Source organism: Fusarium subglutinans (assembly GCF_013396075.1).
Source record: "Fusarium subglutinans strain NRRL 66333 chromosome Unknown NRRL66333_c0000065, whole genome shotgun sequence".
NCBI lineage: Eukaryota > Fungi > Ascomycota > Sordariomycetes > Hypocreales > Nectriaceae > Fusarium > Fusarium subglutinans.
Window position 1 is genome coordinate 61,730 of NW_023502128.1, and position 17,245 is coordinate 78,974.

The 17,245-nt window shown below is 49.5% G+C and overlaps 6 protein-coding genes across 6 annotated transcripts; 4 read left to right on the plus strand and 2 right to left on the minus strand.

Moving 5' to 3' along the window:
* Positions 1 to 2,727: 2,727 nt before the first annotated feature.
* FSUBG_6287 (Rho guanine nucleotide exchange factor scd1) lies at positions 2,728 to 5,853 on the plus strand (the record flags this gene model as incomplete). Its single annotated transcript, XM_036684469.1, has 5 exons — positions 2,728 to 3,219; positions 3,271 to 3,813; positions 3,861 to 4,103; positions 4,152 to 4,338; positions 4,385 to 5,853. 5 exons carry the CDS (start codon positions 2,728 to 2,730, stop codon positions 5,851 to 5,853), a joined length of 2,934 nt encoding a protein of 977 aa, XP_036538159.1.
* Positions 5,854 to 6,883: 1,030 nt separating this feature from the next.
* Positions 6,884 to 7,227, minus strand: FSUBG_6288 (37s ribosomal mrp10; the record flags this gene model as incomplete). Its single annotated transcript, XM_036684470.1, has 2 exons — positions 6,884 to 7,050; positions 7,116 to 7,227. The coding sequence occupies 2 exons, from the start codon at positions 7,225 to 7,227 to the stop codon at positions 6,884 to 6,886; spliced, it is 279 nt and encodes a 92-aa protein (XP_036538160.1).
* Positions 7,228 to 8,220: 993 nt separating this feature from the next.
* On the plus strand, positions 8,221 to 8,810 carry FSUBG_6289 (litaf zinc finger; the record flags this gene model as incomplete). Its single annotated transcript, XM_036684471.1, has 3 exons — positions 8,221 to 8,233; positions 8,286 to 8,589; positions 8,645 to 8,810. The coding sequence occupies 3 exons, from the start codon at positions 8,221 to 8,223 to the stop codon at positions 8,808 to 8,810; spliced, it is 483 nt and encodes a 160-aa protein (XP_036538161.1).
* A 294-nt stretch (positions 8,811 to 9,104) lies between these two features.
* Positions 9,105 to 10,763, minus strand: FSUBG_6290 (structure-specific recognition; the record flags this gene model as incomplete). The annotated part of the gene is made up of 3 exons (XM_036684473.1): positions 9,105 to 10,255; positions 10,306 to 10,623; positions 10,679 to 10,763. 3 exons carry the CDS (start codon positions 10,761 to 10,763, stop codon positions 9,105 to 9,107), a joined length of 1,554 nt encoding a protein of 517 aa, XP_036538162.1.
* A 412-nt stretch (positions 10,764 to 11,175) lies between these two features.
* Positions 11,176 to 11,897, plus strand: FSUBG_6291 (AAA-ATPase vps4-associated 1 domain protein; the record flags this gene model as incomplete). Its single annotated transcript, XM_036684474.1, has 4 exons — positions 11,176 to 11,292; positions 11,371 to 11,628; positions 11,673 to 11,731; positions 11,777 to 11,897. The coding sequence occupies 4 exons, from the start codon at positions 11,176 to 11,178 to the stop codon at positions 11,895 to 11,897; spliced, it is 555 nt and encodes a 184-aa protein (XP_036538163.1).
* Positions 11,898 to 12,397: 500 nt separating this feature from the next.
* FSUBG_6292 (uncharacterized protein) lies at positions 12,398 to 13,192 on the plus strand (the record flags this gene model as incomplete). The annotated part of the gene is made up of 2 exons (XM_036684475.1): positions 12,398 to 12,476; positions 12,525 to 13,192. The coding sequence occupies 2 exons, from the start codon at positions 12,398 to 12,400 to the stop codon at positions 13,190 to 13,192; spliced, it is 747 nt and encodes a 248-aa protein (XP_036538164.1).
* Between the last annotated feature and the right edge of the window lie 4,053 nt (positions 13,193 to 17,245).

The following is a 17,245-nucleotide window of genomic DNA, read 5'->3' on the forward strand; positions in this document are numbered from 1 at the left end:
TCGATTTGGCTTTTACATGATGCTTGACAGTGGGATTCTTTCTGCACAGAAGCTTGGTGCTGGCCTGTGCATTGAGCCACGCGTTTCATATTTGCATACGCTGCAATGCATGCCCTTTGACTATTCCCGAATGGGGGAGCGGAAATGTGCAGCAAACCAACAGAGAAACCCCCAAAAGCCGGCTTCGAAAGGTTCCATGAAACCTTCTCTGAGAGAAGCTAGCGAGCGCCTCCCCTGAGCTTGGAGAGATTGGAGAGCTTTGGGACCCATGATGTCAGGCAGGGGTCATTGGCAGTTGAAGTGTGTGGGATGCGTGCTTGCTTTTGCTTGAGGGCTCATCAAGAGATTTGTGGTAAAATCTCATGATGGGAAGAAAATACTTCGGGTAGCTGCGTTCCTTACCTGCAAAGATCTGCTGAGGAATATCTTGTCGTCAAATCCCATGATACAAGATAGCGGTGATGGGGAATGTGAAGGTGCGACTAGCCGCCGTGGGCCGTGGGCACATGGCGTCGATTTCTGAACTGTAGATTGAGCCCAGAGATAAGTCAAGTTGAGTGAGCAAGATACAAGATAGATAGATCTCACTAAACATCAGTCATGATTGCTGATAACGTGTGTTGAAGCTTCTCCTCGGATGTGTCAAACTGATGCAGCTTCCTATATCGAAGTAGACAGGAAGAATGGGATGCCTGTACGGAGTAAAGTTCAAAAGCTTCCTTGCACATTCATGCAATGTCCTTCTGGAAGAGGAGGGGAACCACACCACCCGTTCTGGCGGATTCAGGGGCTTATCCATGTCAAGTCAATCGTCTTTCTCAAGGCCCCTGCATCTCCCCCCCTCCCCTCTTTGGGCGTCAAGTCAAAATTCTTGCCATGTGACGGTGACAGCAGCAATGCTTTTCCTTTCTCTTCTGTTTTAGCTGATAGCGATGGCAGTATCGTTGAACCCCTGTTGATCCCTGAATCAGAGAGAGGACATGTGGGACTGGAAGTGGTTAGTGACAATGCTTTGGTAACACTTTGCTGTTACCATTGGGTTTTGGTGTTTTATTGGACTAGGTATCTTGTAGATCAGGGTCTTGGCCCAGCATCTCGCCTGGAGCGCGACTCATGTGCCCATTGACCTCCTTCCAGAAAGCTTCTTTCTTGTGCAAAACTTAATAGCTATTGATGACTTGCTGATGACGATTAAAAAGGCCCGAGGAGGAAGAGTAAGTGCCTTTGGGTTAATTTGAAACAGAATGGATGAGGATGGATGGAGATAGGATGTGCACCCGGGGAAGACTTGTTAATGCCCAAAGGAAATGCACGTCCCTCGAACTCGTCGCACGGACTCCATCGGTTACAGTTGCGCCCTGTGGTACAGTGTCGACTATATCATATCGCGCACAGTCCCATTTGCACAAGGGTCTGATCCCCTTTTTCCCCCTCCAGATCATGGGAGTTTTCCTGTACCTTGCCTTACTCAAGCGATTGTGCTTCAACTGTCGTACAGAGAGAAACAGAGAGAGTATCACCTGAAATGTAATCACTCGAGTCATAGCAAGCCCATCAAATCATCTGCCCCGGAGTGATAATGTCAGCGCGTAGAGTATCACTCACCTAAACCGAGACCGATGAGATCCAGGTGCCGTCCACTGACTGGCTGCTCCAGCGCCAACCAGCCTCTGAAATGGCCACCCCCACTAAATCATAAATCACTAGGTAGGTAACTAACTGGACCTCCACTAACAGCCCAGTAGCCTTAGGTACCGCTAAATTGCCAACCGCCCGCTTCCGTTCCGCCTCCTCTCTCCAGCTGCTGCTTGTGCTTGTGCTTGTGCTTGCTGCTCCTGTCCTGTTTCTGTCCTGTCCTGCACTCGCTGCCCGCTTTTGGTCTTCCCTCCTTTAAACGACTTTCTCCATCTGCCGTCCGCTTCAACCTTACCTTAAACCTACGCCCAGCCTCGTCGAAATCCTTCCTTTGACCAAAACTGCGGCAACAACGGTTTATTCTGGCTCTAATTTAATTCCTTTGCCTTCACCCAAAAAGGTCCAAAAACTCATACATCGGAATACTTGGCCCGCCTGCCAGATCAGACAAGAATCTACTCCCATCGTTTCAAAACCTGTCCAGCTTCCATTTCGGCATCGTCGATCCGCTTCACTAAACCCCCCCTTCGATCGCTCCACCGCCTGACCCCCCGAGACCACCTCTACACTCTCGACCAGCCATCACCAGGCCCGCTGTCGATACTGTATACGTTCAAAGAGGGACTCCCGCCGCGATCAATTCTTTGTCGCTCCAACCTTGGAGTTACTCCCTCAAACAGCCGCTTCGCTTCGACACTTCCTCCTCAACCCCTTACCCCGCCTGCCCTGTCTTGCAGCTGCGAAAAATCAACGTTGGAATCTCACGCTGATTCACCGCCGAATGACGTCGAACCGCTCGTTGAAACGTTCCTGAGTCCAACGCCAAGTGACATCCCTAGACATATCACACCCAAGACAATCCCCACGGCGCTTCCACACGAACCGATCTCCCTCGACAACCTTTACCTCGCTGCAACGTCCCTCTCGCCCTCCCTGTTGTCGGCTTCGTCTCTCTATCTCACTCTCTCCCAAGTCGCTCCCTCTCGACGGATGGCGTAGAAGGCTATGGCCCATGCCCCGTTGCTACGAACTAATACAGCTCCGGCCTTTCAGCCAAACTCCAACGGATTCATTGGCTTCTCACAGACCAGTATGAACCATGCGCCGCGCGCCAGCCAACTCTCGGGCTCGACAGCCTTTGCTGGCTCCTCGGCTTCGTTGAGTTCTCTGTCCACGGCTACGACCGCCACACCACAGAACGGTGGCCCTGTGCTAGCCACAGCGAACATTATCAATCAAAAGGCCGACGCTTCACGATCGCTTTACCAGATTTGCATCTCGCTCAAGCAGCGCTTGGCTCAGGTCCCCGGCTTCGACCCTTATCTGGATCAGCTGGACCCTAATGATCCTGTTGATCCTCTATGGAACCTATTCCGAACAGGATACCCTTTACTCCTCATTTACAATGCCCTGCGACCTAATGAAGAGCTCAAGGTCGAGGACCCTAGCGCTAATGAAGCTAAGAAGTCCAAGATCGCCATCTTCAAATTCGTCCAGGCCTGCATGAAAGACCTAGATATTCCATCTTCCCATAGTTTTGTGATAACTGACTTGATGGGCAACGATACCAGCGGCTTTGTAAAGGTTGGTAGATATCGCCCTTGGTGTGTAGACTAAGCTAAAGTGATGAAATAGGTGACTCAAGTTGTTAATTACGTCTTGGATCGAGCAGAGGAGCGCGGTTATCTCCTTCAACCTTTACCAGAATCCGGGGATGGAAACAACGAGCCCACGGGCGGACAGATGACCTACCGAGACCACATCATCCGTGAACTTGTCGACACTGAGCGAAAATACGTCCAAGATCTGGAGAACCTGCACGACTTGAAGAAGACACTCGAACAACAAGGCGAGATTCCTGGCGATACCCTCCATCAGATCTTCCTCAACATCAACGCCATTCTCGATTTCCAGCGCCGCTTTTTGATTCGAGTAGAGACAACAAACTCTATGTCCGCTGACGCCCAACGATGGGGTGCTCCCTTCATTATGTACGAGGATGCGTTCGACATTTACCAGCCTTTTATTGCCAACCAGCGTAAGGCGGCTATGGTTGCGAATCAGGTTTTTGACAAAATTCAACGCTCTTCACACCCCGTGGCAACGGACTTCAATACCCTGGATGGTTTTCTGCTAAAGCCCATGCAAAGACTGGTGAAATATCCTTTGTTGCTCAAGGTAGGTTGATCGCGCTCTTTCGACATTCGATAGCTAATGCATGGCAGGATTTGAACAAGAAGACCGAGGATGATGAAATCAAGCTGGATCTGACCAGTGGTTGCGAAGCCGCCGAGCGAGTGCTGAAGAAGGCTAACGAAGCCGTTAACCGTGACTTGCTTGATGAGGCTCTTGAGGACCTTACAAGCCGAGTTGAGGACTGGAAGAGCCACAAGGTGGAACAATTTGGCAAACTTCTCCTGCATGGCGTGTATGGTGTGATCACCGGAAAGACAGATCAAGAGAAGGATGTAAGTCTGCTGGCCAGATTCCAGGGGCTCGACACTAACCTTGAAAAGTACGAAATCTACCTTTTCGAGTCTATTCTCCTGTGCTGCAAGGAGATCTCATCAAGCAAGAGCAAGGATAAGAAGGACAAGCTTCGGTCATCTGGTACCAAGACGCGGAACAAGAGTGCCAAGCTTCAGCTGAAAGGCAGGATCTTCATGACTAATGTGACTGATATTGTGTCCTTCTCTAAGCCAGGTGAGTTATGAAACTCTGAGTAAACGGCACAACTAACTTTCGGAAGGCAACCACAGCGTACAGATATGGTGGAAGGGAGACCCCGGTGTTGAGAACTTTGTCATCAAGTTCTTGAACGAAGAGACTTTGAGGAAATGGGTGATGACTCTGGAGACTCAGAGGAAGCACAACGTGCCGCGCCAATCTTCGAACTCAGACTCGCTTTCAACCGACTTTGCCTGGACACGAGAGCATGGGGCTGGACTGGAGAATCCATACCTGCAGGAAGACGATGACGATGAAGACCTCGGCCCAGCAACAGCACCCGCTGGGTACCATAATGGACCACCTGCAGGCATCGTGCCCCGAACAGCTTCAACCAGTAACCTTCGCGCTCGAGCCGGAACCGGAGAGAGCTCTGCTTCACTGGCCGGTATGGTGAGAGCGCCTCCGCCTCGGTTCCCTCTACCAGCACCTCCTGCATCTCTTAGCCTCCAGACAGCCGCAAATGGTGCCCACTCACCCGGCGCCTGGGCGGGTGATAGCTATTTCTCTCCTGTCACCGAATCGCCAGCATCATCAAGAACCAGTACAGCCAGTGGAATGTTTACAACACCCCAATATGGCCTCCCCAAGAGTGCCACTCCTCAGCCAACATGGGAGGATGGGAACGGCAACCGCTACACCGCACCCGCCATGCCACGCGCTCCCTCTCGGGATGGCCCTTCACCGAACCCTCATGGACGTAACCCTCGAGGGCCTTCTCTGCCAGCAATGGCCTCAAACAACCAGGCGGCTCTCGCTGCTCAACAGAGGAACCGCTCGTACAGCACTCCTGATATTAACGGACCAGGAATGCCACGCACACGACAGCCTAGCCATGGAAATATTCCAGCGGTTCCTGGCATCCCTCAACACCTGCATCCTGGCCACAACCCCAGTATTGGCCGGGAGCAAACAGGTTCACCTAGAAATGATCAGCCAACCCGGGCTCAAACCAATAGCCCAGGCGCTCAGCGAGAGCGCATGCACAAGCACACCGGCAGTGTGGGCGGCAGCATGAACCACTTCCCATCACAACCAGTTCATCCACGATCAATGACACCCGGTGCTGGAGGCAATGCTCTTCGTGTCGACGCTGCTGCCGCCAACTCACGAACAGTGTCCCCCGCTCTTGGTACAGCAACAATGCCACCAAACTCGAACCCTCTAAGTCCGGAAATGCCCCTCCCAACACAGCTCAAGGTCCGAGTGAACTGCGAGGCAGGAAACTACGTCACCCTGGTCGTGGCTTTCAACATTACCTATCAGTCTCTTGTTGATCGCATTGACGCCAAGCTCGCCCGCTTCACTACTAGCAGTATCAGCAAGGGCCTGCTCAAGCTTCGATACCGCGACGAAGACGGTGATTTTGTCGCCATCGAAGGCGATGATGATATCCAGATCGCCTTCATGGAGTGGCGCGAAGGTGTCAGGAACATGTACTCTGGAGGCGTAGGAGAGATAGAGCTCTTCTGCGTCGGTGGCACTTCCTAGACAGCCTCTCACAGGCGCACACTCATGGAGAGGAGGCAGAAATGGTGCATTGTGCTTAGGATACCCACGGATCATTAACCGCATTTTTCGGCGCACGGAAAACAAAACAACATTCATACATTTACTTGAAGAGACCATCCATGATCAAAGGCACGATAACGACCAAGGGCGTCTGGACGACTGGGCAAGGCCGATACATTATCATATAGACGGCAAGCGAACTCGACTTTTCGAACACATCTCTTTTCTTTTATCGTCACCATCTAACGAAAAAAACACCGCCTACTCAAGCCACTCATTCGTCCCATGGACATTATTTTTCTTGGGTTAAGACTTCTTTTTGGTTCGGGACGGCTTCTCCTTTCTTGCATAGAAATGACTCATTCGCATTGTATGCGTCCTTTCTATTGTGAGATGAAAAGCTGTTTTCTTCAACCGGGATCATTCATCTTCTCAGTCACTTACAGCACAGTTTCATGGGATCCGGCGCTACTTTTAAGAAATGGGGGCGTTTATCATCATTCTCCTGATTTTCTCGTTCTTTCTCATTTAACTTCTTTTTTTTTTGTGTCTGTCTCGTCAAGATTCGGGTTTGTCGTTCCTTTTTTTGCCTTTTTGGGTGTGATTCCCCCCGTGCGCATAGAGGTGGATGTGGGAAACTTGTGGCATTGGGTGTGCGCCTTATGATGGGTAGAGTTGTCGATTTGAGTATTAAGTGTTGTGCAGAGCGAGGTAGTGAAATGCAAACACTTTGAATGAACAGTTTCGTCTCGAATATCGTGAAGTTGTGTCCATGAGTCCGTAACTTTGTTATCCATATGAACACCAGCTTGTAGTGATTCAAATTGTCATGACTTGAATTGTACTTGTAACTGTATCGTACAGCGATATTTATACATCTCGCCCTTCTATTCCCCCTACGGGTATTGTTGTACATATCTCGAATCCAATCCCTACCCAGCAAAAGCAGCGCTTCCGACGCCCAAAATGCATAACTCTTCTTCTTCTTGTTCGTTTTCTGTATCTGTATCTACTTTTGCTTCCTCGGCCCGGTCATGTACTTTTGCATTCGTGCGAGATGGTAGTTAATCGTATTCGTGCCGGCGGGAGGAGGAGCCGGACCGTCCATGCATTTGCGGAGCTGGTTCTCTACTGCTGCACAGCCCGTTGCGTTGTAGCCTGCTGAAGCCCAGCATGCTGTAATCTGTCAGTGACATGGCTTTCAATCGTGAATTGAGTCGTGGGGGAGAGGGGGATTTTACCGAGAACGCTGGACATGATGGCGATGCAGGGGTTCTCGACCTGGCGCTTGGGGTTGTGGACGCGCAGGGTCTTGAGAGGTGGAAGACGGATTGCTTTGTGTCGGCCTGTCATTTTGGAGGGATTGGACGGGGGGGATTGGATTGATTGATATCGCCAGGCGATTGAGGTCGTGATGCGGTTATGGAGGAGTGGAAAGTTTGGAAGGGGTCACGTGTGGTGGAGATGGTGATAAGATTGGTGATAAGATAAGAGCTTGGGGTGAAGTTGCATGGATGGACATCTTGAGATGGAGAGGATGAGACAGTTTCTCTGCTTCGAGGGTGGATTGAACTTGACCGGACTGGCATCACTGAATATATTGTTTCTTTTGTCTTGTCTGCGTAGACTGCGTGGTTTGATGCCCTGACACAACCTCAACCAGCAATGCATGTTTCCATCAACAGCCCAGTACAAAATGAGAGGGTTTGCAACAATCAACATTGCATTGTTCAATACGAATTAATTGTGCATACTAACAACAACAAGGACACACGTAGTTCTTCAACTTGACCGAAATTTCTCACGGTTCTGATATCCAGTACTGATCGTTCGGTCCATCGACCACGGAGATCACCACTGCACCTTATAACAATCCCTACAACACACAACTTAGGTATAGATCCTTTTATGAGCTTTATGTTCATCTCGCCTTGATACACCTCAGCTGCGCCCTTTCGCCTTCCTCCTCTTGTAAGCCAGCACGACTTGCAAGTTTCATGTTGTGATCATCACTTTCCGTGAAGCGAATAATACGCGGGTCAGCTTCATTCGTGACATCACTGCCTCTTTCTCAAAATTTTGGGGGCCACCTTCCGTTCGTTGCTCTCCAAGTTGACGAGAAGAGGACTTTCCTGCCGTGCTAGGTTCTTCCCTTGATCATGAGCGATGGGTGACTACCTTTGGACTTGTCGCAATGGAACTCGGAAAACTCCAACATCATCCTTTCATCATCATCCTTATCCGTTCGCAGACTTCTTTGTGAAGAACTGGACAGTTCATCGGCGTTGAAAGACACCAGATTCAGATCTCATCTTATCAGCCGCTGCACCTATATCCGCATTCACAATGGAGCATCCTAGTACGTTTCGCTCCTCGTGCGTGTACATGGTCATCTTGCTGACGAGGTCTAGCACCTAATCCCGAGCATCATAAGCATCACGCTCATCACTCCCTCGAGGACGACAATAAAAGGCCTTCAAGCAAAAGGTCCATCGAATTCAGCTCACCGCTCGCCCAACCACCAGTTACAAGTTCGTCACCGACACATCTGAAAGGAGATGACCACAAAGATCCCTTGGAGCGAGAGCCGAAAGAGCAGGGCTTCCTGGGTGCGCAGCTCAATCAACTGAAAAGTGTGAGCGCAACAGTCGTTTGCCCAAAGTGTGGAGTAAGGGCCATGACTATCACACAAGTGCATACTGGTGGTGTCACTCAGTGAGTTTGCCCTTGCCTTCCTTGAAAAAGATCTGTTCCTGACACACATATTCAGTGCTGTGGCCTTGGCCTTAGTCATTGGATCCGCCGCTTTACTGGCCTGGGTACCCTACTTCGTCTCCTCGCTCAAGGATGTTTATCATCACTGTGGCAGTTGTAAGATACTTCTTGCTCAGTGGCACCGAAGTGGTCGCGTTGAAGTTTTCGCCTCCCAACAGTGAGGATGAGAATAGGGATGAGGTCAGGATCGAGGATAAGACGAGGAAAAGCGGCTTGTTTTGAAGTTCACCGGTGGAATGATACCATGGGTCTCCTTACTACCTCCTATGTTGCCGAGACTTTCTTTGCCCCTTCAGTTCAGACATGGATAAGATTGAATCAATAGCACATGGTGGAGTAGTATTCCTGTAGTACTGATAGTATTCATGTTCCTCGACTCCTATGCTGTGTACACCGCCGTCATTCATGTCCCGCCAAGTGTATTGTTACATAGGTATGCACATGCCCCCGCATCATTAGACAACATCAAACTTCTCCTCGTCCAAGTCCATACTTCCGCGGGGTGGCGCTTGAACAGCACTTCGTAGTGCTGCCCAGCCTGTCACTACGACGGGCGGCTGAACGGGTTGCTTGGCGGGCTTTGGTGGTGCTGGTACAAATCCTGTTGGCTGAGGGGCAGCTTTGCGGCTTCTTTTGACCGGCTTTGTCTCTTGCTTAACCTCCTCTTGCTTTTCTTCCTCTTCCTCATCGCCCTCAGCTTGTTCATCTCCGTCTTCGGCTTCTCCCTCTGCATCCTCGTCTTCCTCGTCCTCCTCATCGTCGTCACTGTCATCATCATCATCGGACTCTCCCGAGCCATCAGAATCCGCATCACTTCCAGGATCGTAGTCCTCCTCATCCTCGTCTTCTTCATCCTGTAGCGCTTGCTCAGCGTCTAGCTCGGCCTTGGCAAGTTCGGAAATGCCAGTAGCTGCTGCTGCATCGTCTCCAGCCTCTTCGCCATTCTTCTTGGGTCCGCGGTTCTCTGCGAGCTCAAGTTTGGCTTTTCGCTGCTCGGCCATGCTACGATCTTGGAGACGGTGCTTCTTGATGTAATCGTCGATTCCACTGTAGTCCTCCTGGTCCAGCATGGAGAACTCAGCTTCTTCGGTCGCATCACCTTCGCCCGCAAAGACCTCGATTGCGATGTTGAATGTTCGTTGAAGAATGTTGGTGTAGCTCGTTGCAGCGATTCGGCTCAGGGGAATGAACATCATTGGCTTCTTAAATCCCCAGAGAATACCGTTCTCGAGGAAGAAAAGGTACCCATCTTTGGAACCCCTGAAGGCCTTGACATGCACGGCTTTCTCGCTTGGTCGATGGGGCTGTCGAATCATGCTCTGGAACTTGTTGGGGTCGGCTGAAGTAATGCTGATGCCATTGGGCTTGAGATGACGGTTCAAAGCCCAGTGGAACAAAGACTTGTAATTGTCCGAAACTGCAGCCGCGCTTCCAGCGTCAGGTCCACCTATCGTACCCTGCTTGGGCGGGGTCGCGGGAACTGTAAACACGAGTGGCTCTTCGGTCGGGGGGTTCGTCTTGGAAGGGAGACATGTTCCTCGTGGGAAAATGACATAGTTGTGCTGGACCTGGTTCTTTTCGGGTACGGGGAGGTAGAAAACATATTCTGGCGAAAGATTAGCACGGAACCCATAACAACAATGCGGTAACGCGTACCAATGTCTGACCACGCGTAGGTTATAGCTGGAATCGGTGCTGCTGTGTTTGGCGTGCGAGCGTAGATGTGGCCGTCAGTAAAACACAACTCAAACTTCTTCCTCTGGGGTACGGAAACTGAAATCTCCTTAATCTCGAGAAGAACAGCCTCGTCTGCGGCATTCGTCTCGGTCTTAACAGCCTTTGTACCGTTCGCGGCTCCGTTTGTTTGAGCATCAACTCTTCTCTTCTTATGCGCGGGCTCGCTACCCCCATTTAACAACTGATCATAAACATGAGTTGCAATTGCGTTGAACAAAGCGATTCGACCAGGCGTATCTAGACTCCAGAGTTAGTATTTCGCGAATAAAACATCTTCAGGGGTATTGTTTACCAGCTAGTACCTGAATTCCTTCAACAATATCCGGCCGGGTTCCAAATACCGAACCCAGCTTCTCCGTATCGAGCATTCTGCTCATGACTGAATCCAATCTTCTTTTCGTGAATTGTATCACTGCTTTTTTAAAAAGATTGGGGGTTGAAAAATTGGGTGAAAGAGAATGGTTTGGAGTTGGTTGTGGCGATCGGATATGCATAGGTCATCATATTTCCTGCAAGTGCGATAAGATAGCGAGCGATTCATGACGGCGGGCGCTTATTAGTCAGGGACTGGCGCTAGTTTTGGCGGGTTACAGGCGCTGTTGTCAAACCTTTCAGGGGGTGCTCCGCCCTATCAGATGCTGACGTCAAAGTCGGACGGGGCACTTCCCCGCGAAACCCAACCCAGCCCAGCCTTATTCACCGAACCTCATGTGATACGAGCCGTCAGGTGCCGTAGTAAACAAACAAATCTTTTTTGTCTTACAATATTGTCGATTCTGAATCACAATCATGGCGACTACGTTTCCGAACATCTACACGCTCCGCAAGGTTGCTGACACCGCAGCAAAAGCATGCGATATTTGCTACAAGTCAAGCACCTCAGTGCTAATCACACCTGATCAAAAGGTATGCGCGATACTAACACGAGAAGCAAATACAGCTGATCCCTTTGTAAGCTCAAACTTATGTGATTGGTATTGGTAGGATTTCTTCTTTGTTTGTCCGGTTCACCTCAAGGATCGGTACTTTTGCACGCCAAAGATTGATGAGGAGGCTGCCAAGAGGAAGAGGGAGAAGGAGTTAGAGGAGGAGAAGGAGAGGGTTAAGAAGGAGTATGAGGAGAAGCAGAAGAAGAAGAAAGAAAAGGAAGAAAAGAAGGAGAAGGATAAGGATAAGAAGGAAAAGGATGGGGATAAGGAGAAAGACAAGGAGGAGAAGGATGAGAAGAAGGATGAAGACAAGGTGAGTATATACTCCAATTGCTCTTTGCACGACTAACTGTGTAGGACAAGGAAGACAAAACACCACCCGCTGAGGAAGAGCCTCGTGTGTTTGAGCTGAAAGCGTACGTTGTTTGTTCGCCCAGGAGTCAATAAGCTAACAGAAGCAGGGCGTTTTACCAGCAAAGATTGCTGAAGAAGCGACAAGCCGAAGCCGCAAAGGCTGATCGGGAACGAGCGTCAAAGCCTGGGTATTTTCCGTCTGTGCCCTCTGATGCGCCTAGTCGATGACCGGAGACGGCGCTGCTGGTGTTGGTGCTGTAGGAGATCAGAGATGCCTTTGGGCGGTGGCTGTCGTGCCAGGGCGGCGATGTAGGTTTGACTTGATATATTCACAGCTCTTGTGCCAAGATATTCGGTTCTACGACAAGCCCTCATGGAGGATTCGTGAACATCAGGAGTACTGACTACCTACCTCAGGTACCTTAGGTTCATTTCAGCATCCTCTAACAGTCTTGAGTTTTCTTGGGGGCAAGGATGGAACCATTATTGGACCTTATCTCTGCGAAGAACTTCGGCGGCAGGAACAAGTACTTGTCCTTCTCTCATCACGCATGCCATTCCTTTCGCCCCGAGGGAGGAAAGACAGCTCGGGCAGGGACCTCTATCCTGAATGATAAAAAATACTTACCTTACTCAGTTAACTCTCTTCTCAGATCATTCATACTCGAGTTTGTACATCGACATAGCATCTACCTTAGTACCTTACCTATCTTTATTTCCCAAACACAATGTCCATCATCTTGGGTCAAACTCGGTGCGATGGCTGTCAGGTATTGTTCACCGATTCAGACCGATCAGCGATTCGATGTGAGTTGCATGTTCATCTCTCAAAGGAAAGAACCTGAGATTTAACAGTTTACTGTGGTGATTATCCTACCGGAGATTGGAAGGCCGAGAATTTTTCTCTTCGGAGACCGAGTACTATGACAATCCTGCCAAGTACAAGATGCACATTCCTTCATGAGGGCTGTTTCCGTTACATCGTGGTTCTGCCCAATGGACAACAACGGTCGCAACCCCAAATCAACTGCTTCGGGAGAGCTTTGGGATGGCGCAAACTCGACCTCATGCGTATTTTCCCCAAAGGACTGGACATTCCTGGACCCCGCCGTATCAGTCCACCCGCCATAGCGACGGTCGCCGCAGCTGCTCAAATCGAATATTTCCAACGACTCCCTATCGAGCTTGTTGATATGGTTCGATCTTATTGTCCAGATGCCTATTTCTGGAATATGGTGCAGTTACTGGACTCCAAAGATTTTATTTCTACGGGCCAATCTCTGCACAACCCAAATCTCTCCCGCCTTTGGCATTGGAAGCGTGGCGACGCCGCACCAGTATTATATCGGCGACGTCTAAAAGACCCCGAATGTCTTCGCATCAGTCTTGATTCGGACGGTATATGCGAGATTCAGAGACTTCGGGATCATCCTCGCCCACCAAAGTCCGATCCCCTCGTGAAGTTCAGGAAGTACGCTTTCGCCAGCAAGAAAGAGCTGGGGACCGTCGACGCCTGCTTCTAGGTTAGTATTTCCAGACGTGGCATCCTTATATGGTTCGCTGATGACATAGAATGGGCTCTGCTGTCTGACGGCAGGTCCGCGCCACCCTGGTTTCCCGACTTGGGACACTCAGGAACCACCAAAGGCACTCTATCCAAAGAAGAAGAGCGACAGGCCCTTCTTTAAACTTGAGGGCTTGAGGCAGCTCTTGGATATGAAACTTCCTCGAGCCACAGATTTCAGGTTAACATACCACAACAACAGGGTTTTTTTGCACTACAGACGTATCACTTCCTGAAAGGGGTACCTTCTCAACGGGGCTCTCTTCAACAGGTGATGCTGAGAATAACGGCTGTGATCCATCGGCGGTTCCTGTTATCTTATCAGGGCGTAATCCGACACTTGAAGGAGAAATATTGTGGCTGGATATCCGGCTGAATGGGGACAACTACAGTATGCTGCTTGAGACCCGATCATTAGGCGTTGTACACGCGGGACTACAAGCTGAACCGACCAACAACCCGATAGCAATACAATACGGAGTATGACGAATATAAACTTGAGACCGAATGGCATTTCTGGTATTGGCCATGGACGACTCCTGAATTCAGGGTCCTGCCGTCAGATAGTTGACAGACTCAGTAGTACTAACAACACCACTTGAGAACAAACTGGCTCCTATATTCCAGGGGAGAAGCATAAATTTAACTCCAGGATAGGGGAGGAGGGGACAGGACTTCGATCCTAAATAATAAAAAGGCCTGAGTAACTTAGCATAAGTTTAGTAAACCGAGTATAAGTTGACGTTGTTTTGCCGAGTTTGTTCCAATACCCTATATCAAGGCCAGATGTTCTCTTGCTCCCGAGGCCAGGAAATAAACTGAAAACCAAGGCCAAATACCTCTCAAATATTACACCAGAAGAAACGTTCCATGTGAAGGCGAACGTGTGGTCTCGAGTAATGTCTCATATCTCTTCACACTTGTTACATCGACAATCTCGCTGCAACTCAGTGGCAACTCAGCTACTTTGCCGCTCTATAATTAACCTGCATGTATCTCAAACTCTTTGTAACAACTTAGTCAAGCTTCTCATCCCAACTTGTCCCTCTGAATTCCCGTCCTTTGAGCCCTGATCTGCTCGTGTGCCAACACACTACCGCCGTCCTCAAGCCACTCTCCACAAACTGCAGAGATTTCGCAATTACATATCACATCTCTTAGTTTACTTCTTCATCATAACTGGCTTCCTATTTAGGCAAGGCAAGTCATATCACGGATTTACCAGTTAACCGTAAACTCCGGCATCACCACGCTAACCTTTCAACGTTCGGTTTCGTTACGACGCAAGCCACAAGCGCAAAGGACATCCAATCTTGGCGTGCCATTATGCCGACGATTATGCCCTTTTATTGAAACAGCTGCATTGGTCTTCAAGTTTTCCATGCAGACCAACAACACGATGATTGGTCTCAGCGTAGGAAGTGCACACACACACACAACTCGCCCGATGCTAGTAAACACACTACATGGGATTCTTGTACTGATCTCGCATTCTAAAACATCTGACAGGATAGGATAGCAAGAAAAGCCATGGGATGTGACCCTCAGGGTGCGGGGCGTCTGAGCTACTTAGTGCTTACATCTTTGGGCTTGGAATCCAAGAGCTGGAAGAGCCGCGACAACTCCCACTCAGAGGGCATACAAGTTCAGTACTGTGATTACAATGGTGATGTGATGCTCGCTTGTCTCGAGGTCTGATTGATCAGTTGTCGTCGAGTTCCAATGGAGGGGGTATCGTGACGGCTCGCCAATGGCTCATTCGCGTGGAAAGTAAAAGGAAGAAAAGCCATCGTGAAGCGGTGTCAAGGTGACGATTTCTGGTAGCTTACATCCTTGTAGGAATCTCCGCAGAATTACGGCATCTAGGTCTTAGGTGTAAGCATATAGACTCGGTGTCCTTGAGAGCTTCGGATCCGAGACACAGAGCGAAGAGCGAGTCAGAGGGATTCATCATGTTGAGAATACGAATTTAGAATCATGCTATTGTTTGTAATACAGCAGTGGAGAGAGGAATGGTTTTTTCTCTAGGTGATGACTGCAGATATACATGATGATCGAAAGGCTGAGGGGAGTGACATGCATTGGGAGCACTACTCCTGCAAGGACCTGAATCGTCCTTGATGCCGTCGCATGCAATGACATGATTTGAAATAGCGTCATTTATTCTTTTTCCTTGATACAAAAGCCACACATTGTGGTCTTTTTAGTCAGTGACTTGTAGTCCCCGAGTCCAAGATAGATACTCCACAGCGTGATTATAGGGCTGACATGAGACATGCAAAACGAGACATGTGACTCTCCAAGATAGGTATTTCTCTCTGAGAGAGAGAAGCGGTCTGCGCCAAGTACCGACGGCTCGGGCTCGTCACAGTGATGGCGCGACAACAACAAGAGCACTAGCTCCCATACAATACAACCACACAGGCCGAATCTCATCGGCAACGGAGGGTATGACACCATGCAATGCAGTAGCTCCCCCTCCCTCATGTTTCTATCTATAAACGCTCTCATCAAGTTTCATGCTCTCCCAGGTTTCATAAAATCGGGAATGCCGAAGGGTGTTGACAGCGAAGACCCAAGGGCAAAAAAAAAAAAAAAAGACTTCCCGCAGATCTCTTGAAGGGGTCTAACGGCTACAAATCCTTCCGGTGGGTTGGGGTTGCAGTCAGAGAGGGATAAAAAACAAAACGCGTGCCTTTCCCTTCGGGGATAGACAGACGAACTTCGCAGGTTGGGTACTTGTATGCTGTCAGACGAGCAGGTATCGTTTTCAGGGGCGTGTATATGAGAGACCACGCCCCTCCTTGTTTGAAGAGCGTAGATGAGTGCTACTCTGCCCTTGTTCTAGGGCCTTGCTGGAATAACTTTGTATGAGCAGGCTACAAGATAGGGCTGACTCTCAAGTGGTCAGTTCGTGAACGAGACCGAGAGATAGTTCATATTCCTTCGCTTTGCTATGTTCGCACCGTTGCATCTCTGAAGGGACTGCGTATAACATTCGTTGTCAACACACACTCTAACCCAAGATGGGAAAAACGTGTCATGCAGTAAGATGCACCCGTCGATGAGGCACGTTGCGGGTAGATAGTTTCCAACTAATTAGCTCCCAGCAAACCAACTAGTCCATACGTACTATCCAGTATCACTCCCCCATGATCAGTAACCTCGAGGTCAAAAGCGGTATCAAGATGCGAGCAAAGACGTCATGAGAATAGACAAGGGGAGCTATGGCCAACATCGAAGCTATACCCGCCAAGCATGGCGTTTAGATAGCTCAACTTTACAGGGCTAAATGCAATCCTCAAAAGGCTGAAATGCCACTTGTAAGACATAAAGATCAAGTATATACCCCAAAGGGCAATCGCCGGGCGTAAGCGGAACCGCCAAGACAGCGCTGTCTTCTTTTTTCTCCGCCTTGACGCATCATAGATCAAATGGCGATAGGTAAGAAAGGGCTCTTTGGACAAATGTCCCCGCTATACAAGCTCACACCCGTGCAATCCTTCAACCAAGGTGAAGACGGTGGTGCTGACTGGCTTACGCCCGATGTGGGTTTCAGACCAAGGCGAAACGGGGTATATCAGTAAGCGTAGCGTATTCAAGTTTCGTAATTGTCTGTATTTCTTCTTTTTTTTCTCATGGTTTTCAATCCTGAGATCAGCCCTATAGTCAGTAAGTTAGTGGCTGGGCTATGTCGGAATTCCGCAGTGGATCGAGCTATGTATGTAAGACGCCGGGCCATGTAGAAGGATTCGAGCTAGGGCTGTCATCAGAATTGCCTCGATTAGATTAGATAGTTGAAAGTAGAGCGGATATGGAGCAGAATATCCACATGGGAATAAGACAACAAGACGTCGAATCATGGAGCTAAGCATTTGAAGGATCTGCTCGTGCAGAACTGTACGGCTCTATTGTATGTATAGACAGAGGCGTGCGCATGTTACTCTTTCTTCTGCTTGGATGTTGATCTGATCTCTGACAGGTAGAAATGTGATGCGACACTTCCAACGAG